This window comes from Erpetoichthys calabaricus, chromosome 1, assembly GCF_900747795.2.
Source record: "Erpetoichthys calabaricus chromosome 1, fErpCal1.3, whole genome shotgun sequence".
NCBI lineage: Eukaryota > Metazoa > Chordata > Cladistia > Polypteriformes > Polypteridae > Erpetoichthys > Erpetoichthys calabaricus.
The window spans coordinates 239,712,197-239,733,330 of NC_041394.2; the positions used below are offsets into that span (position 1 = coordinate 239,712,197).

The 21,134-nt window shown below is 38.4% G+C and overlaps 1 protein-coding gene across 9 annotated transcripts in view; it reads left to right on the top strand.

The window, feature by feature from the left end:
* Positions 1 to 202: 202 nt before the first annotated feature.
* LOC114660381 (chloride anion exchanger-like) overlaps positions 203 to 21,134 on the top strand; it is a 147,365-nt gene continuing 126,433 nt past the window's right edge. For 3 of the 9 annotated variants that reach the window (XM_051919785.1, XM_051919781.1, XM_051919776.1), the window contains exons 1-6: positions 206 to 670; positions 2,962 to 3,138; positions 3,684 to 3,823; positions 4,857 to 4,967; positions 10,101 to 10,243; positions 15,071 to 15,235. In XM_051919785.1, the coding sequence (XP_051775745.1) occupies positions 3,008 to 3,138; positions 3,684 to 3,823; positions 4,857 to 4,967; positions 10,101 to 10,243; positions 15,071 to 15,235 (690 nt within the window). In that variant the 5' untranslated portion in view covers positions 206 to 670; positions 2,962 to 3,007. Of the gene's footprint in view, positions 671 to 2,961; positions 3,139 to 3,683; positions 3,824 to 4,856; positions 4,968 to 10,100; positions 10,244 to 15,070; positions 15,236 to 21,134 lie in introns of all 9 variants that reach the window. The other 6 variants (XR_007933628.1, XM_051919772.1, XM_051919768.1 and 3 more) reach the window with 3 other exon arrangements.

Sequence of the window (21,134 nt, forward strand, 5' to 3'; positions counted from 1 at the left end):
AAATCAAATTCCATTAATCGCATGGGTTTAAAGTACTTAACAAAGGAGTTGCAGTTGAGTTTGTAAAAGAAAAGATGGTCAGAAATGTCATAGCAAGGCTTTCGACTTGCATGGATGAGTCCTGGCAAAATGCCCAGGGGGAATGTTAAAGCTACTCCTGTGAAGAGAGAATGTCTCTCTGCTCCTTACCTTCAGTAGCAAACATGAACGCTGGTATGTTTGGGAGCAGGAATTTAATGAGTATAATAGTGACTTCCATTTTTATATATAAATATATATGTTATAATAAGAAGAACCTGTAAATTGCAGTGATAAACCATCTGAGAAAACATTTATGTTTTTTTTCTTCTTCAGTGGATAAGAACTTAAATTTGCTTCAGACTTAGACGAAACAGGAAAGCTTGGAAAGCTGAAATTTCAAGGGTTAACCATTCAAAACTTTATCTTCTTGGACAATGGTCAAGGATATAAAAAAGGCCTCAAGATTCATGCAGAAAACATTTTCTGTTAATTATTATAGATGTGATAAGGGGCAGGAACACATTTATTGATGAGAAGAAATAAAACACTGTTCTAGAATAGCTCTGGATGTTCATTGGAGTGCACCCTGACTGGAAATCATTGTAAGACTGTAAAGCTCTTCAAAACGTCCAAAAAGCAATAGCTGCAGGTAAGACATGGGGGCTCAGGTTATTCTTACTAATGCATCATAAGCTAATTGGGAAACTACTACTGCATGCCTGAAATTTATTGATAACTTCTTATATGGTCTTATAAAAAGGGTGTCAAATTTCATATACTGTACTGACAATCGAAAACCGAATGTTAAATGATAATATTCATTGTATAGATAATTGTCTGCTGCAATGGCTTAAATAATAATTATTCAGTTGCAATTTATTATTATCCAGACTGCTTATTAAAACAAGTTTCTATTTTGGATTAGTATATTAATGTGACCAATCTATAAAGTTTAAAATCCATGATAAGCAGAAAACTTGTTAATTTTCCTGGAGGAATAAAGTTGACTTTAACTTTGGTAATGGATGAAATGTCTAGTTAGACCTGTTAGAAACAATTTCTGAATTTGTGATCTTTATTGATTTAACAAGTACAAACATTATATTCTGCATCACCCTATTATTTTGATTATTTGCAAAGAAGATTAATTTTGCATGGTTAATGAGTTCAGTAGTAACATTTTATGCTTTTGGTATTTTGTGTTGAAAACAGAAAATGTAAACTGGGTAGTTATTGCACATATTTTGGTATAGCAAAACTTCACCAGTCAAATTTTTGAATTCACTAAATCGATCTGAAGTTAACAGGAAAGTACTAAATATAAAGCAAAAGTAAGTCTTAGACATGGTGATAATCTCTTGTGGGGTTCAGTCACATTACTATTCTGGAATAGCCAGTCAACATAATATGGATATATTTGGAATGGGAACAAAAGTAGAATACCCAAACAAATGCAAGCGGGCACCAATAAGAACATTCAAACTCCGTACAGAAAATGATAAAGCTAGGATACAAAGCTGGGTCCACAGGGCTCTGGGGCAGCTGTCTAACCACTGTACCAGCATTTTTTTTCACAGCACCCTGCTAGCTAACAAACAATTCTCAACTCATTTTTTTAATATAAAATGATACCACAAACTACAGTATGTTGCATCTATTCCACTATATGTACAAATACATTTCTTTAAAAAATTGCAAAAGCATCGGCTAACTAATGAATGAGTAGCTTAACTTAAATCAATAAGGTGGCAGATGCAAAAATCACTCGAGTAAATCCATGTTTTCTGCTCAAATCTAAATGACAAAACATGTGTGGTGTGGTGGTTTGCGCTATCAAGTGCTTTGTACTCGTTGACACTGTAAAAGGCAGTGGAAACTTTCTTATCTTCTGATTTCATGTTTTGACTTAGACAATAAATAATAATTTGGTCAGAATGGTGATGAAGTGGCTAGCACTACTGTCTCGCACAGCTCCAAGAACAGTGATACAAATCCTCTCCTAGACACTGTGTAGTGTTGGCAAACTCCCACTGTGTAAATGCATGTCCTCCCACAGCTCTAATTTGGCCCAATGTGACTGACTATACACTGTAAAGGATTTTTGTCCTGTCTCAGATTGACGCCAGCCTTGCCCTCACCTGCTTATGAAAATGAATAGCAGATTAATACGAAACTAAATGACATGTTACGTTTAAAGGATGGAAATCTACTGTATACTGTTTTAAAAGCTGAGATTTTAAATTTTCTAATTTGAATGACAAAGCCTGATTCAGCTCTTCTGATTCTTTTTAAAAGACTGTCGTGACTCAATAGCATATGCTGTGATATACTAACCTCACTGGTTGATTTCTGAGTGACATTCGGTGAGGAATACAGCATTCAGCATGGAATGTTATTTTGTCTTCTTAATCCTTTGCCACATTTTACTACTATGAAACATCAGGGGTGTACAAAGTGATCAGCTGTTACCCTTTGATTCACAGCTCACTGGGAACACTTGAAAATCTGAGAGCAATGCTGCCTGTTGGCATTGAAAAGTGATACTCACTAACTTGTCTTGTAGGCCTGACTTGACATTTAAAGTAGAAATGGAAAATGTTGGGCTAAAAGATTTCCAGAACCATTCGAGTAGAACAGAAGATCAAACATCACATAAAACAGTTAAATTAAGTCCTTTACTTCTCATTTGATCAAACGTTTGACTGAGATGAGGAGGGCTAAGGAAAAAAAAATCAAGACCCAGGTATACACATACACACAATCAACGATATAAAGTAACAATAAATCCATTCATTATCAAGAGTCATTCAAGTCTAATGCAGAGCTTGCAGCCTTCCTCATGTTACTGCATTTCTTTACTTTATGGATCTAATGCTGAACTCAAGCTCTACATGAAAGTTTTCTTGTTTTCTCTTAGTGTTTGTTCATTTTGTTTAACAGCTCAGAAGTTCTCAGCCTTTCTTGGGAGCTGCTGACACGTGCTACCATGATACCACCAAAGTACAGACAACTGACTGTGTCCCGGCCAATCTACTCTGAAGATCTGTTTAAAGAGGAGTATGAGAAAGTGCAACGACACCACAAAACCATGCTGGATCATTTGAAGGCTTACTTCAGGCAAGGAATCCGTTAAAATATCATTCTCAGAAATTTCCGTTTGGCTGGATGAGCAATGCTTTGAGATGGTCCAAGGAGTTTATCAAGAAATGACTCTGATATTTGGAGAATTTTACTGACATCACTAATTTACCCACATAATGGTATAATGTTAAATGTGTGTGCTTTTTTAAGGGGGTACATTTTAGGTAGCCACAAATGGGCAGCCACAGTAACTTACTGAGTTGCCTGGCTCCAAATATGGTATATTGCTTCATGATGAAGCAGAGTATGAAAAGAGATCTCTTTCTACCAGTTATATACTGATACATTTGAAGAAAGCCGTGACAACCATAATAGTGAGAAGTAAACTGGATGGGAACTAAGAATGAAGTGTACTCCCATCAAGATGAAAATCTAATCAGAACACATATGATTTATTCTGCATTGTACTTCTCCCTCTTTGTTTGTGCGTGTTTAAGTGGAGAGACTCCCTGCCACAAGGTGAAAACATTTTGACAATTTAAATGATGAAACATTCGCTACATTTTATTTTTATATTTCAGCTGCTCTAAACAAAAAGCAAAATCAGTGGCTTTGACTCTGTTGCCCATAGCATCATGGCTTCCAGCCTATCGCTTCAAAGAATGGATTGTCCAAGATATGATATCAGGTGTCAGCACCGGACTGGTGTCAGTTCTGCAAGGTAATCAGCCTGAAACACTTTGATTTAAAAATATAGATGTTTATAGGTGTATATACAGTACATAGGCAGTGTAGCTATAATATAATGTATATGCAATGAAAGAGGGCACACCTTTTACAAAATCCCACTGAAGGCAAATACATTTATTGATTTTTGCTAAATACTCATACACAGCATGTGTTGGGGCGGCGGGATGAATCTGAGAAAATGAGAGAGAGAGGGACCGGGTTATGAGAAGTGTAACATATTCATGACTCAAAACAAGCTAATCCATGTAATTGACATACTGTGACTGGCAGGCAGATACAGGGTTTTAAGCAGACTGTAGCAATACTCTTGAAATGAGAAAAGTAAAATCTGGGCCAAGAACAAAGTCAAACAGTCAGGGCTCTGGTGTAAGGAACTAACAGAAATTGTTAGTCCACCAAGTATTTACAGTATTAAGTGTATGGTGTTGTGCATAAGATGAAGTTACCAATACTGGAGTTAGTTTTACAAATACAAAACAGTAACTGTGTTATGCTCCTTTCTTTGGTGTTTCTGGGCATCCTTAGTTTAAATATTTTCTCTTACTGTATTCCATACACAAGTGTGGGTATTATGGGGTAGAGGTGACTGATGGTGGGGTGGGTTGGGCTTCTACTTCTGTTTCCATTTTTGTTTTTATTTTTCTCTTATTGACAGATTACAGTATGCTTTACTGTTGAATATGTATTCCTATCAATAAATAAAATCATGAAACATTTACAGACAAAAAATGTGCATCTATATAAATGAACAGTAAAAGTGAAATTTATAAACTTTGGATTAATTGGAATAGACATTACATAAACAATCTGAAATTATCTGAATAACAGAGAATTGGTTAATATGGCAACAGAGGGACAATATCAAAACCTTCACTTGACAGCATTAATTTTCAACATTTACCATGAATGCGAGTAATAAACAGAGGCTAAAAACATAACAGTTGTTTTAACATAATGCTTATTTATTGTGATGGTAAATAATTCAATTTTTATATCTTTGCCAGGCCTTGGCTTTGCCCTGCTAGCTTCTGTTCCTGCAGGATATGGTCTGTATGCAGCTTTTTATCCAATTTTGATATACTTCTTCTTTGGAACATCTAAACATATATCTGTTGGTAAGTAATTTAGTTATGCAAATGACGTTTTTTTTTAATAAAGTGGTATCTATGATGCCTAGCTAGAAAATTATAGACTGAACTATATTTATTTCTACCGCTCTCTGTCTTTATTTCACATTCAAAAGGTATAAACATTCTTGGCACCTTCAGTAGGCAAGTTAGGCAAACCTAATGTGTTATTAAGTCAAAATAGTTTTATTCCACAGCAATGTTCTGTTAGCTTAGATGAACAGTCAGTAGGAATTCTGCATTTCTCCAAAACTCTGATTCTGCTCTGGCTATCTCAGCAATGGTCCTCTATCTCTGCTTGAGACAGCCCCTCATCCCCAACCTAAAGAGGACACTCTGCCCTCTTCTGGCTGAGAATCATGACCTTGGACTTGGAGGTGCCGATCCTCATCTTGACTCCTTCATACTCAACTGCAAACCGCTCTAGTGCATGTCTAAGGTCACACAGCCTGATGAAAACAACAGAACCACACCATTCACAAAAAACAGAAATGTGATCCTGAGGCCACCCACCTGGACACCCTCCTCTACTTGACTGCACCTAAAAAGCCCTGGAGAGTATGACTTACAGCCAGCAATGCAAACTAAGCTTTCACTCTGGTTGGACAGGGACCGAATAGCCCTCAACAGTTGGCTCAGTACCCCATTCACCTGAAGAACCCCCACAGCACACCCTGAGGGATTTGGTCATATGCCTTTTCAAGTCCAAAAAAACATTTAGACTTGTGTGGCATACTGTCATGAACCCTGCAGAATCCTTTTGAGGGTATAAAGCTGGTCCAGTATCCTATGCCTTTGACAAAATCTGCATTGTTCCTCCTGAATCCATGGCTTAGCCAACAGCTAATTCCTCAATTCCAGAACCTTGGCATAGGACTTTCCAGAGAGGCTGAGGAATGTCATCCCCATAAAGTTGGAACACACCCTCTGATCCCCTTTCTTAAAGGTGGGAACTACTATCCCGGTTTCTCATCCAGAGGCACTATCACTGACCTCAATGCATTTAAGAAAACAGGGCAAATATCATCCACCCCAACAGCCTTGTAACCAAGGAGTTTTTTAACTAGCTCAGCAACTTCAGCTCTAGTGATGGGCGAGGCCTCTCCCACGACTCGTGACTCTGCTTCCTTCAAAGACTAAAGTGCTGAATCTTCAAAGATTATCTGTGCTGATAATGGAAAGGAATACATTTTCTTTTGGGTTACTCAGTCTCTCTACCTACATTCCCTATTTTCCATTCACAAGCACATCAGTCTGAATCACTTTATTTCTGCAACACAGCTCGAGGGCACATGTACATGACAAAAGTCACAACAGGCAATTGGAGGACACCTGCAATCATAAGTAAGAATATGGTGTTGACTGAGGAAAGCATAAGGTAATGAAAAATGTGTAAACTGCAGACTGCATGAATTTGAACCTGTAATCAAAGCACTATTAAGTACTTTTAAGTAATATTAACTATGCACTGTACTGTATATGAAGAGTGACTGAAATGTTTACATACTGTAGATATTAACAATGACTATACATTTACATTCTGATGGTAGATCCAAAAGGGAAAGGATCTGTTTTCAGACAAAGTTTATGCTTGCCGGACTGCAATGAAAAAGTGGCATGAACAACTGAAATTTACTAAATCTTGATATTGATTTCTCTGGCTGCCTCTCACTCATCACTGTGGTGACTCTAAAGAAATAGTTATTGTTATTATATTCTTCTAAAGTACTATTTTGCACATGAAATGTTTATGTACAAAATAAAAATGCATTTTATTTTTTGTTAATGAAATTGTTCAGTTTGGATTCACTCATTAATTTAGTCTTTTTTAATCAACTAATGCAGAAAAGAACTATGCTGATTTATATATATATATATATATATATATATATATATATATATATATATATATATATATTCTAAGAATCAGTGCCAGGTATTCATTCTGCTCAATAAGTGGGTATACAGTAGCTCCAGGATAACTATCATTGTCCAAAGTAAAATAGTTTGCAAAAGTACTAAGGACAAAACAACATGTCTCTAAAATCAAAGTTTTTTTCTCATTTGGATTGTCATCACAGTTCTCTCTCTTTTCCCCAAAAAAACATGTTCATGGTTTAGTGTAAGAAACATCATTTTGAAGCAGTAACTAAACATATTTCTGAAAACCTTACCTATTTAGGGGTTCTAAAATCTGAATATGTCAAGGGTAAACAATGCCCCAGTTTCTTTAAACCACAACAGCACTCGATAACAATGAAATTAAGTCTGAATTAGCACAACCAATGACTCCATATTATTACAAGATTTTTCCAGTGTGACAATAAAGATTTCTAATCCAATCTAATCTAACATAATCTCAGTGAGTCAAGAGTAGTAGTACTGCATTCCCGTGCCCTCCAATTTTGTAGTTTGATGAACCCAGTGACTTAGTCAGACCAAATTACAACTCATTCCAACTAAATCAATCAGGTCTGATTTTATCTTAAAGGATAAATTCAGCATTTTTCAAATGAAGGTTATGTGTTCACAAACATCGTATATATACGCATTTGCCATGAAAAATTGTGTTCTAAAGTTAAGTATGTTATATAAATTAAACAAAATACATTGCATGTCCGATCCTAAATTGTCCCTAGTGTGTGCTTGGTGTGTGTGTGTGTGTGCCCTGTGGTGGGCTGGCCCCCTACCCAGGATTTGTTCCTGCCTTGTGCCCCATGTTGGTTGGGATTGGCTCCAGCAGACCCCCATGACCCTGTATTAGGATATAGCGGGTTGGAAAATGACTGACTAACATTGCCTGTCCTGGCATTTTATTATGGAAGTCTTGGATCACATGGCCCAACCTCAAAATAAAAGCCTAAGAACTTACTGAATACGTCGGTTTTTCAAGTCAAGAAATTTATCAAGAAGTTATCCGCTCCTTCAAATTGCAAATTCATTGTAAAACAGCAAATGTCATTTTCAAACAAAAAATATCAATATTAAGAAATTCAGCTATTCTAAACCTAACTCAATGCTTGTCTTCCTTCACAACGACCTCTTACTCCCAGCACACTAAAACTGTTCCTGCTAGTCTCGCTTAGTATCGTATTAATTTACTTGTGTTTCTATGTTAGAACTCCTCCAATGAAGGCCACTGCTATCACACAAGCAAACTTTTTTTTAATTAATATTAATTTTTTTTATTAATAACGTCAAAACACAGTGTTTTGTATAGCAAATGGATCATGTTTACAAAGAAATAACTGCGACTTGAAAAATACCAAACTACAATTACTAGAATTCAAAATACTTACAGTATAGTTACTTATGGTATAAAATAAGAGTTGTTAAATTTATTCCTCTTTACCCATGGGAACCTAAATCTGCAGCCTGATGGCAACAAATGAAACACTGTAAACAGAGAACAACTACTTCACTAACAAAAAATATGAAACCCTGGAGTAAAAGAAACCTTTTCATCCATTGAAACCTTGCTGAATTGTACGGCTCATGTGGGGATATAATAATAATAATAATAATAATAATAATAATAATAATATTGGTGCCTGCTGGCAGATCTTCCACACTGGAATATTCACTTCAAATCCATTGTTGATTTTTCATACAAAGCTTCTTTCTTTACTTGTACTGGTAATTTGTATGGTGGTACCTTCTCACATTTTCTGTTGTGTTGTCTATATGATGCCATACTCTCATTCAGGCATTAAAGACAGTAAAAAAAAAAGTTACTGTCCGCTTTCTGTCCTAGATATTTTGCCTGTCTGCTTATTCTGTTAGGTTCAAGCTTTTAGCTTTCAGTGAGCAGCACTGACTTCCCTCATTTTACAGTGTAATTTAATCTGCATTTGTCATCTTCCATAACAGCAAACAACATACCTGTATCTATGAAGACTTTTAATCTCAAATCAAAAGCAGCTACAAAATTTAAAACATTTTATTAATTTAATCATTTTTTATTTTTCATTGATTGAAGGCCCTGTTGCTGAATTACTGCATTCTTCCTGTTTATTCCATCCATCCATTTTCCAACCCGCTGAATCCGAACACAGGGTCACAGGGGTCTGCTGGAGCAAATCCCAGCCAACACAGGGCACAAGGCAGGAACCAATCCCGGGCAGGGTGCCAACCCACCGCAGTCCTGTTTATTCCCTCTTTCTATTCTTTTCAGTGTGTTTATAACTCTGTTAGACATCTACTGCTACCATGATATCATGTAGAAAGGCCAGGGCATGGGTGCTCACAGTACATTTGTGGTCAGGATTTATTCTGTAGAAGGGGTCTGGTTTCCTAATTATTTGAAATATATTTGGTTTATCTAACTGTTTGTCACTCCTTATGTATTTTTTATATTTTGATGGATTGTTGTTGTTCTTTAGTATTTCCAGCTGGCTGTATTTTAGAACAAATTTTTTTATTTGTTTACTTTATAACATTTTTAATGTCTCAGAAAATTTTGTATGTGTCATATATTCTTTTTTCCTGAAGTGCATCCATCCATCCATCCATCCATCCATCCATCCATCCATTTTCCAACCCGCTGAATCCGAACACTGGGTCACGGGGGTCTGCTGGAGCCAATCCCAGCCAACACAGGGCACAAGGCAGGAAACAATCCCGGGCAGGGTGCCAACCCACCGCAGGACACACACAAACACATCCACACACCAAGCACACACTAGGGCCAATTTAGAATCGCCAATCCACCTAACCTGCATGTCTTTGGACTGTGGGAGGAAACCGGAGCCCCGGGAGGAAACCCACGCAGACACGGGGAGAACATGCAAACTCCACGCAGAGAGGACCCGGGAATCGAACCCAGGTCCCCAGATCTCCCAACTGCGAGGCAGCAGCGCTACCCACTGCGCCACCGTGCCGCCCAGTGCATCCAATATTATAAAAATAATTTAGAATGGTCATAAACAAGTGGTCTCCTTTGGCTATAGGACCCACAATTTTAGGAGATTCATTACCATGCTGTTACATAAAAGTAGGAAAAAACAGTTAATACAGTATGTGATTATACAAACCAGACTGGCTTGACAAACACTACACTTGAACAAGTAATACATGATATTAATCAATACCTTTGTCCTGCACTATTTTTATTTTCTTTAGGTCCATTTCCAGTTCTAAGTTTGATGGTAGGCGCTGTGGTAAACAACCTTGTCCCTACAAGTATAAATGCAACAGATATGACTTTGAATGAGAGACGAGTAACAGTAGCTTCATCGGTAACTTTCCTAGTGGGGATTTTTCAGGTAATGTACTTTTATCCAAATGGTACTTACAATATCAGGACATATTACAACTGTTTGCATATTTTTTTAATGTTGGAGCACAGACAGATATAGTGACTTGCTCAAGGTCAGAATTTTTAGGCAAAAATGTCAATTGGACTGTCAACCTCATAGATTAAAGGTCATTGTCTTAGCCATAAACCATTTACTGCATACACTCAATTTAATTTTTAGATTTGCACCAATGATGTTCATTGTATGTCATTGTATGCTTCCGGTTAAAACTACTGGCCTAGTTATAGTACCTCATCTAAATCCCAGTTTAAGTGGATAAAATGAGCAATGTTTATGTAAGGAACATAAAAAACTACAAAGATCTTCTTCTTCTTCTTTTGTCTGCTCCCATTAGGTGTTGCCACAACAGATCATCTTCTTCCATATCTTTCTGTCCTCTGCATCTTGTTCTCTTACACCCAACACCTGCATGTCCTCTCTCACCACATCCATAAACCTCCTCTTAGGCCTTCCTCTTTTCCTCTTACCTGGCAGCTCTATCCTTCGCATCCTTCTCTCAATATACTCAGCATCTCTCCTCTGCACATGTCCAAACCAACGCAATCTTGCCTCTCTGACTTTGTCTCCCAACCGTCCAACTTGAGCTGACCCTCTAATGTACTCATTTCTAATCCTATCCATCCTCGTCACACCCAGTGCAAATCTTAGCATCTTTAACTCTGCAACCTCCAACTCTGTCTCCTGCTTTCTGGACATTGCCACCGTCTCCAACCCATATAACATAGCTGGTCTCACTACCATCCTGAAGACCTTCCCTTTCACTCTTGCTGATACCCGCCTGTCATAAATTACTCCTGTCACTTTCTCCACCCATTCCACCCTGCCTGCACTCTCTTTGTCACCTCTCTTCCACAATCCCCATTACTCTGTACTGTTGATCCCAAATATTTAAACTCATCCACCTTCGCCAGCTCTACTCCTTGCATCCTCACCATTCCACTCACCACACTCTCATTTACACACATGTATTCTGTCCTTTTCTCCCTCCTTAGTGTTCAGCCTCTCATACAACTCATCATACGCCTTTTCTTTAGCCTTCACCACCTCTCTCTTCACCATGCGCCTTATCTCCTTGTACTCGTCTACTTTCTGCATCTCTCTGACTATCCCATTTCTTCTTCGCCATTCTTTTCCTCTGTATACTCTCTTATACTTCCTCATTCCACCACCAGGTTTCCTTTTCCTCCTTCCTCTGTCCAGATGTCACGCCAAGCACCCTTCTTGCTGTCACCCTTATTACATCTGATGTAGTCGTCCAACTGTCTGGTAACTCTTCACTGCCACCCAGTGCCTGTCTCACCTCCTCCCTAAACTCAACCTTGCAGTCTTCCTTTTTCAACTTCCACCATTTTATCCTTGGTTCTGCCCTCACTCTCTTCCTCTTCTTGATCTCCAATGTCATCCTACAGACCACCATCCTTTGCTACTTAACTACACTTTCCCCTGCCACCACTTTGCAGTCTTCAATCTCCTTCAGATTGACTCTTCTGCATAGGATGTAATTTATCTGTGTACATCTTTCTCCACTCTTGTATGTTACCCTATGTTCCTCCCTCTTATTAATATACGTATTCACCACAGCCATGTCCATCCTTTTGGCAAAATTCACTATTGCCTGAACTTCTTCATTCCTCTCCTTGGCACCATACCTACCCATCACCTCCTCGTCTCCTCTGTTCCCTTCACCAAAATGTCCAATGAAATCCGCTCAAATCACCACTTTCTGTCCCTTGGGTACACTGTTCATCACTTCATCCAACTCACTCCAAAAATCTTCTTTCTCATCCACTGCACACCCAACTTGCGGGGCATATGCACTAACAACATTCATCATCACACCTCCAATTTCCAGCTTCGTAATCATTACTCTGTCTGACACTCCCTTCACTTCCAAAACACCCTTGACACACTTTTCCTTCAGAATAACTCCTACCCCATTTCTCCTCCCATCCACACCATGATAGAACAATTTGAATCCACCTCAGATCCACCTGGCCTTACTCCCCTTCCATTTAGTCTCTTGCACACACAATATATCAACCTTCCTTCTCTCCATCATATCTGCTGACTTTCTCCCCTTACCAGTCATACTGCCAACATTCAAAGATCCTACCCTCAGTTCCACTCTCTTTACCTTCCTCCTCTCCTCCTGCTTCCGGACATGTCTCCCCATTCTTCTTCTTCTTCTTCGTTGGCTAACAGTACTGGTGGCTGTCATTATTAACCCAGGGCTCGACCGATCCAGTATGGAAATTTGTATTGTTATCCGCATATTGATTTGGCAAAATTTTACACCAGATGCCCTTCCTGACGTAACCCTCCTCATTTATCCGGGCTTGGGACAGGCACGAAGAAACACTGGTTTGTGCATCCCCTGTGGCTGGGTTTAAAAGACTACAAAGATAATTCCAAGAAATCAGTATCTCTGCAATAGAATGGCGTCCAGGGTTTGTAGCTGCCTTGTGCCCTATGCTAACTAGGATAGGCTCCAACAGACCACTGCGACCCCGTTCAGGACTAAGGGGGTTAGAAAATGACTGACTAATTGATTTAATATCTGCAATCCGTTCAAGTGACCAATACACATTGCACACATCATAATATATTATTACAATACAAGATGAGTTGCAGAGGACAAAATGTCATATAGTTTCTTCTGGCCTAATATGTAAAAAGTAATAAACTTGCCTGTATTAACATTCTGAACCCTTATTTCTTTAAAGTATCCTTGGCTGGATTGTATTAATTTAAGTTAATTTGGCAGATTGATAATTGAACATGTAGTATTGCTCAAAGCTTTATTTTTATTTCAATTACCATGCTCAAAATGTCTGTACAAGTATTTAAAGCCCTGTGATCTTGAGGCTCTATGTTTTTTTCACCACTGAAAGAAATTTTCCTAACCTAAGATCCATTGCAATTTCTTTAATGTTGTCTGCTGCATGTACACCACATGAATCAAAGACATTTTCTCAAGAGAACTTATGTCTGGAGAGCAATAATTTGTCACACGGTGAATGTGATGCAAAAGTTTTGATATTAACACTTAAGAACACTCTAGGGAAGTGTATAACCACACTGACAAATAAGGGGTTACAAAACATTATCAAAGTGTTTGAATCCCTAATATTGTATTTCAATAATGAAGAAATGGAAACTGCACAAGTTTATGTACACATTGCCTAGAAAGAGTCTGACCATCCCAGCAAGAAGTAGACCCTGCGAAGAAATCAACAGAGAGGCTAACAATGATCTTGAGAGACCTCAAGACTGAGAATAAAGTAAAGGAGAGTTGTGCCTGTCAACTATGTGAAGAACTCTGCACAATACTGACCTTATATAAGAAGCCTTTACTCAAAAAGAATCATTTTAAGACCCATCTAGAATGTTCCAGAAAAGGTAAAATTGGTAAAAGAACCTAAATTGATGCTCAAATGTTTTAATTTTAAAATCGACATTACACAAGAAATACTGTCCCCTAACATGAAACATGGTAAGGGCAGTATCACTGTATGGAAAGGCTTCCTGCCAACAAGGCCTAGGCAACTTTTTGGAGCTGAAGGACACTGGACACAGCACATCACTATAAAATTTAAGGATTTTTGTTTCAGTCTGGCAAAAAACTGAAACTGAACATTTATCTGAAAAGATTCACCTTTTACCTGGACAGATATCCGAAGCAATGGATGAAAGAGTAAAAAGTTGAATGTTCTTGAGGGTTCCAGTCAAAGTTGTGCTCTGGACCACATCATTCAGCTGTGACATAATTTGAAAATATATGTACATAAACTTCTAGAAACTTAAAAGAGCTGAAACAAATGTTCCAGCTATATTGCTGTGTGGGGTTTCCATAAGTATGAAAGCAGCATATTTGTGTTTTGGATTTTAACATATCTGCTGAGAGATGGCTCAGTTTGTCTTATTTTTCCTTATGTATGTCAATGTGCACCAAAAATTCAGACAGGATAACGATGTGTATATACCATTTGTAATCCATCAAACACTGAATACCTGATCAAGGTATATTCTACACACTATAAAATGGAAGTCTGAGTGTGAGACTTTATGAAATGTTCACTACTGTTGTTCTAATTTATCAAACCCAGGATACATGCTCAGAGTTGCAGTCCCATTTTATTTATTTATTTATTGTTTTTTTTTGGAATTTTATTGATTTTATTAAAATTAAATAATATTCCATACAAGCAAGTCAAGTTTAACAATAACAAATCAATCCCCACCCATGAGTTAGCGAGCAAGGCCAGCAGAGTAAAACTTTAAATTAGTAAAAATAAGTAAATAGATAAATTAATAAATGAATAAAAATAAATAGAATAAGAAAGAGGTGAGAGACCCTGCCTCCTCAATTTAAATGCTTATTCTAAAATGTTACTGATTAGATCCTGCCAGGTTTTGAAAATGTTTTGAACAGATCCTCTAAGTGAGAAGTTGATTTTTTCCAATTTCAAATAATATATAACATCAGTTACCAACTGACTTAAAAGAGGTGAGTTAGGATTCTTCCAGTTGAGCAAGATAAGTCTTGCAATTCGTTTTTAGAAAAATGATATTTAAAGATATATTTGATTTAATTAATTTAATTGTTTATACCCATGATTTCTGTGGCAACACATTCCTAACTCCGAGTAAGTGTTTGTTTCATTTGAACAATATAACATATGTTCAACTTTGTGAATGAGCTGGTAATACTTTTTATTAAAATTGGAAAGTGCACATGTATTAACTTTGGGCCTCTCTTTGCTTTCTTTCCAGCTGGGTCTAGGGATTCTCCAGGTCGGTTTTATAGTGATCTACCTTTCTCAGACACTTGTTTCTGGGTTCACATGTGCAGCTGCAGTCAATGTCCTAATTTCACAGCTGAAGTTTATTCTTGGAATAAGTATAGATAGTCCATCTGGACCTTTATCAAACATTTGGGTGAGTAGAAATGCATTCTAAAATAATATACTTGATACAGTTGGCATATAGTCATGAAAATCCTCATATAACTTACACTATTCCTTTATAGACATCCAGTGTTTCAGAAATTTAGTGTTACCATCAAAAGAAATAATTACAAATTTAAAGAAATAACAAAGAACATGGATGGAATGTTTACTAAATCAAAGTTTGTACACTATTATAAGTTATTTATTATAAATTATTATAAAATAAACATAATGTTTGCAAAAAGGTTCTAACCTGGTACAAACAAAAGTCTGTTATAGTATATATATTGTGAATAGTGCAGCATGCCAGAAAGGAGGCTAGTGCTTATTACTACCAGTTATAATAAGCCCTGGCAATAGCTTCCTGATTTAAGCTTGTCATTTTACCTTCTTGTACAAAAGTTTTATATTAAAATACATCTACAGTATCTATTATATAATAAAATATTAAGGTCTGTGTGCCCAAACTCTCAGAGCAATCTGATTGGTTAGTTTGGCTTTGGTGATAAAAAGAAAGAGGAAGTGTGAATGTGAGGCACATGAGAAGGAGTAAAGGTACACACTGAGAGAGTCGCTTTCAAAGACAGCAAGTACAAAACTGGGCAGGAGGTGAGAAAGGTGCCTTGGAAATAATGACAGAGTCTGAGAGGCCAGCTTTACAGGAATACACTGGAAAAAGAGGGCACTATTGCAGTGAGGTTCAGACACATGCAAAATACACAGGAAAGGCACAGAAAGTGCACATAGGGCAAGAAATAGCAAATACTTTTAAATTAGTCTGTTACCTGCCTTCGACATGTACCATGGCTAGTATATAATATAGAAAATTACACACACATACGTGCATATATTTATTAAGCATCCTAGATTTGAATCCTGCACCTAATCTTTATTCATGCAGAGCTCTCTCTTTGTCTTTGTGGGCTTTCCTACCGCATTTCCATAATATTAATTCAGACGCTAAATTTACTCTCTCAGTGTTTATGAATGGGCTTTACAATAGACTGGGGCACTGTGTGTGGATGGTTGTTGTCTTGTGCCCTGGACTGACGAGTCGGGCTCTGGTGCCCTTTTGTGACTTGAAGATGGATTAATTGGCTTTGAGAATGTACATATATTCACATATTCATTTATGAAAACATTTGCATCGTAGTTTTAAACCTCTCTGAATGTTGTTTTCTGAATTTTCGATTCTTCCTTAAGAGAGAAGTCAGCAAGGAACAGACACTTCTTAATTTTAAATCTGAACTTTGGAAACAAACAATCTTTTATGAATATTGTGAGAATAACGCTATATAGCGCCTGACCCAACACAGATTGGACACGGGAGGCACGTGTAAAATTAAACAAATACTTTTTATTTTCTTTGTCTGTGGGCTATGCCTTCCTCGTACCCACAGACACAACACAGTCCCAAGCACAAGTAACACACAAAAGCACTTTTCTTTCTCTTCCACCACCACTCCTCCACAAGCTTAGTCCTCCTCCTCCTCCCGACTCTGGCCCCTGAGTGGTGGTCGCTGTCTCCCTTTTATCAGGCACCAAGAAGTGCTCCAGGTGGTTGATTGGCAACATCCAGCTGTACTTCCGGGTAACACGAAACTAGTGCCCAAAAGGGGCCAGCTGCTCCTGCTGCAGCACCCCCTGGCGGCGCCTGCGAAACCCCACAGAGCTGCACAGAACTCCAACTCCCATGAAGCCCTGGGGGAGTCCGAGGCACCGCTGCAACCCAGGGAGGCTGCCATCTAGCGTCCAGGGGGAGATACTGGGTTTCCCACCCTTGTCCCCCTGGCAGATGTGGTGAATGGGTGTCCCGGCCTTCCGTCACAATATACAGAAGGCTAGAATTCCAGCCACACGGCTAAGTGAGGCTTTACTGTGGATAAGAGACACATCAATTCTAAGGACTAAGAGTTCACATTGGAATTTGGGAGATGGGGAATTTAGAGCATTGAGTGGAAGGAAACATAGCTCACCACAACTGAGCTGCCAAAACAGTTCATATTAGTATGGTAAATTGCACCATTTAGGTCTACTGCTGGTGCACTAGGATATGCTGCTCTTTAAATGTAAACTGTCAGATATACAATATACTAAATTTAGTTTTGATATGTAGCACTGTGTTCAGTATAAATAAAAAACTAAAGTTATAATAAAACTGAAAAAGTAGCATAGCTTCTTTGTTAATGTATAATTTGTATTAAAACAACTTATTCATCTTTCCATTATTAAACATGTTGTTGCACAGTGTGGTGAATGATATTTTTAGATCGTTTTAAAAATACATTATTTTTGTTGACATATTGTTCAAAGCCTTATTTTTATTTCAACTTCCATGCTCAAAATTTCACCATTGAAAGAAATTCTTGTAACAAAAATCCATTGCAATTTCTTTAGTGTTGCCTGCTGCATGTACACCACAGGAATCAAAGACATTTTCTTGAGAGAACTTAAGTCTGGGGAGCAATCATTTGTCATATAGTGAGTGAATGTGATGGAAAATTCTAGACATGAACACTTAAGAACACTATAGGGAAGTGGTAAAAGTGATAAAACCACATAGACTAAGAAGAGGTTACACAACTGTATCAAAGTGTTTGGATCCCTTAAAGTATACTGTATTTCAATAATGAAGAAATGAAAGCTGCACAAGTTTATGTACACACTGCCTAGAAAGGGACTGACCATCCCAGCAAGATGTAGACCTGCTAAGAAATCAACAGAGAGCCTAACAATAATCTTGAGAGACCTGAAGACTGGGCGGCATGGTGCCGCAGTGGTAGCGCTGCTGCCTCGCAGTTAGGAGACCTGAGTTTGATTCCCGGGTCCTCCCTGCGTGGAGTTTGCATGTTCTCCCCGTGTCTGCATGGGTTTCCTCTGGGCACTCCGGTTTCCTCCCACAGTCCAAAGACATGCAGGTTAGGTGGATTGGCAATTCTAAATTGGCCCTAGTATGTGCTTGGTGTGTGGATGTGTTTGTGTGTGTCCTGCGGTGGGTTGGCACCCTGCCCAGGATTGGTTCCTGCCTTGTGCCCTGTGTTGGCTGGGATTGGCTCCAGCAGACCCCCGTGACCCTGTATTTGGATTCAGCGGGTTGGAAAATGGATGGATGGATGGACCTGAAGACTGAGAGTGAAGTAAAGGAGAGTTGTACCTGTCAACTATATCAAGAACTCAGCACAATTCTGACCTTATATAAGAAGCCTTTACTCAAAAAGAATCATTTTAAGACCCATCTAGAATGTGCCAGAAATGGTAAAATTGAAAGTTATGTTTTATTTAAAAATGGTCTTGTGGTTAAATGAAACCTAAATTGAGGCTCACTTTTTTTAATTTTAAAATACACAATACACAAGAAATACTGTCCCCCACCACATACTGTTCCCCTGGTGAATGGTATTTTTAGATGGTTTTAAAAATATATTATTTTTGTTGCCATTTTTATTGTTTCAGATTTCACTAAAATTCAAAATAATAATAACTCCATAGTTTAAACTATGTTTCGTAACAGTTTGGGCTCGCTGGTGGAGTCCCAGGTCATTGAATGTCAACCCCCCTCACACAGAGCTATAATGCCAGTTTAGAGAGGGTTCAGCCCACTCGAGCGTTGGCACACCGTAAAAAAGCCACCGATATTGTGCTACGCACACTTCGGCATTTGGAACCCAATCAAATGCAGTAAATGCCCTTCTCCTCCACGAAATACAGTGGTGTGAAAAACTATTTGCCCCCTTCCTGATTTCTTATTCTTTTGCATGTTTGTCACACAAAATGTTTCTGATCATCAAACACATTTAACCATTAGTCAAATATAACACAAGTAAACACAAAATGCAGTTTGTAAATGGTGGTTTTTATTATTTAGGGAGAAAAAAAAATCCAAACCTACATGGCCCTGTGTGAAAAAGTAATTGCCCCCTGAACCTAATAACTGGTTGGGCCACCCTTAGCAGCAATAACTGCAATCAAGCGTTTGCGATAACTTGCAATGAGTCTTATACAGCGCTCTGGAGGAATTTTGGCCCACTCATCTTTGCAAAATTGTTGTAATTCAGCTTTATTTGAGGGTTTTCTAGCATGAACTGCCTTTTTAAGGTCATGCCATAGCATCTCAATTGGATTCAGGTCAGGACTTTGACTAGGCCACTCCAAAGTCTTCATTTTGTTTTTCTTCAGCCATTCAGAGGTGGATTTGCTGGTGTGTTTTGGGTCATTGTCCTGTTGCAGCACCCAAGATCGCTTCAGCTTGAGTTGACGAACAGATGGCCGGACATTCTCCTTCAGGATTTTTTGGTAGACAGTAGAATTCATGGTTCCATCTATCACAGCAAGCCTTCCAGGTCCTGAAGCAGCAAAACAACCCCAGACCATCACACTACCACCACCATATTTTACTGTTGGTATGATGTTCTTTTTCTGAAATGCTGTGTTCCTTTTACGCCAGATGTAACGGGACATTTGCCTTCCAAAAAGTTCAACTTTTGACTCATCAGTCCACAAGGTATTTTCCCAAAAGTCTTGGCAATCATTGAGATGTTTCTTAGCAAAATTGAGACGAGCCCTAATGTTCTTTTTGCTTAACAGTGGTTTGCATCTTGGAAATCTGCCATGCAGGCCGTTTTTGCCCAGTCTCTTTCTTATGGTGGAGTCGTGAACACTGACCTTAATTGAGGCAAGTGAGGCCTGCAGTTCTTTAGACGTTGTCCTGGGGTCTTTTGTGACCTCTCGGATGAGTCGTCTCTGCGCTCTTGGGGTAATTTTGGTCGGCCGGCCAATCCTGGGAAGGTTCACCACTGTTCCATGTTTTTGCCATTTGTGGATAATGGCTCTCACTGTGGTTCGCTGGAGTCCCAAAGCTTTAGAAATGGCTTTATAACCTTTACCAGACTGATAGATCTCAATTACTTCTGTTCTCATTTGTTCCTGAATTTCTTTGAATCTTGGCATGATGTCTAGCTTTTGAGGTGCTTTTGGTCTACTTCTCTGTGTCAGGCAGCTCCTATTTAAGTGATTTCTTGATTGAAACAGGTGTGGCAGTAATCAGGCCTGGGGGTGGCTACGGAAATTGAACTCAGGTGTGATACACCACAGTTAGGTTATTTTTTAACAAGGGGGCAATTACTTTTTCACACAGGGCCATGTAGGTTTGGATTTTTTTTCTCCCTAAATAATAAAAACCATCATTTAAAAACTGCATTTTGTGTTTACTTGTGTTATATTTGACTAATGGTTAAATGTGTTTGATGATCAGAAACATTTTGTGTGACAAACATGCAAAAGAATAAGAAATCAGGAAGGGGGCAAATAGTTTTTCACACCACTGTATGTTATTCCGTTACCGTTCCACGTATCTAACGAACTTGACTTTAATAACACGCCTAAGTACTTTTTATTCCAGCAACACTAACTCCTGCCTGACACATACGTTTGGATTTCATAAAGAAACGACCCTTACTTTGTACTGTGCACAGAAAGGTAAAACACAACCCACCTTCTTTCTTTCTCCACTAACTCTTCAACGATTACCTGATAACTGATTGGCGCGCATTCCGGGAGTATCGATATATCTTTTCCAGACGGAAACATTAATCATTCATAAGAGTTACCATCTTTTAACAGTAAGATAGATACACAGGTAATGGCAACACAGTGACCGCGTGTACTTTTATTTACGTAAGGTTTCGGTGTAAAACAGATCAGATTGTGAAATAAGGAGTAATGTTGAGATTACTTTATTAAAGTCGTTATGTGGCTAAAAGTGCCCATACAGCGTTCCGGGCGGTCCACTTCCAAAGTAATTTCTGCTAAAGACTATTCAAGAAGAAGCCAGTGGGTCTGTCCAGTAGTGATTTTTTCGTATGGGATGTGCAGGTGAAGGATCTATGCAG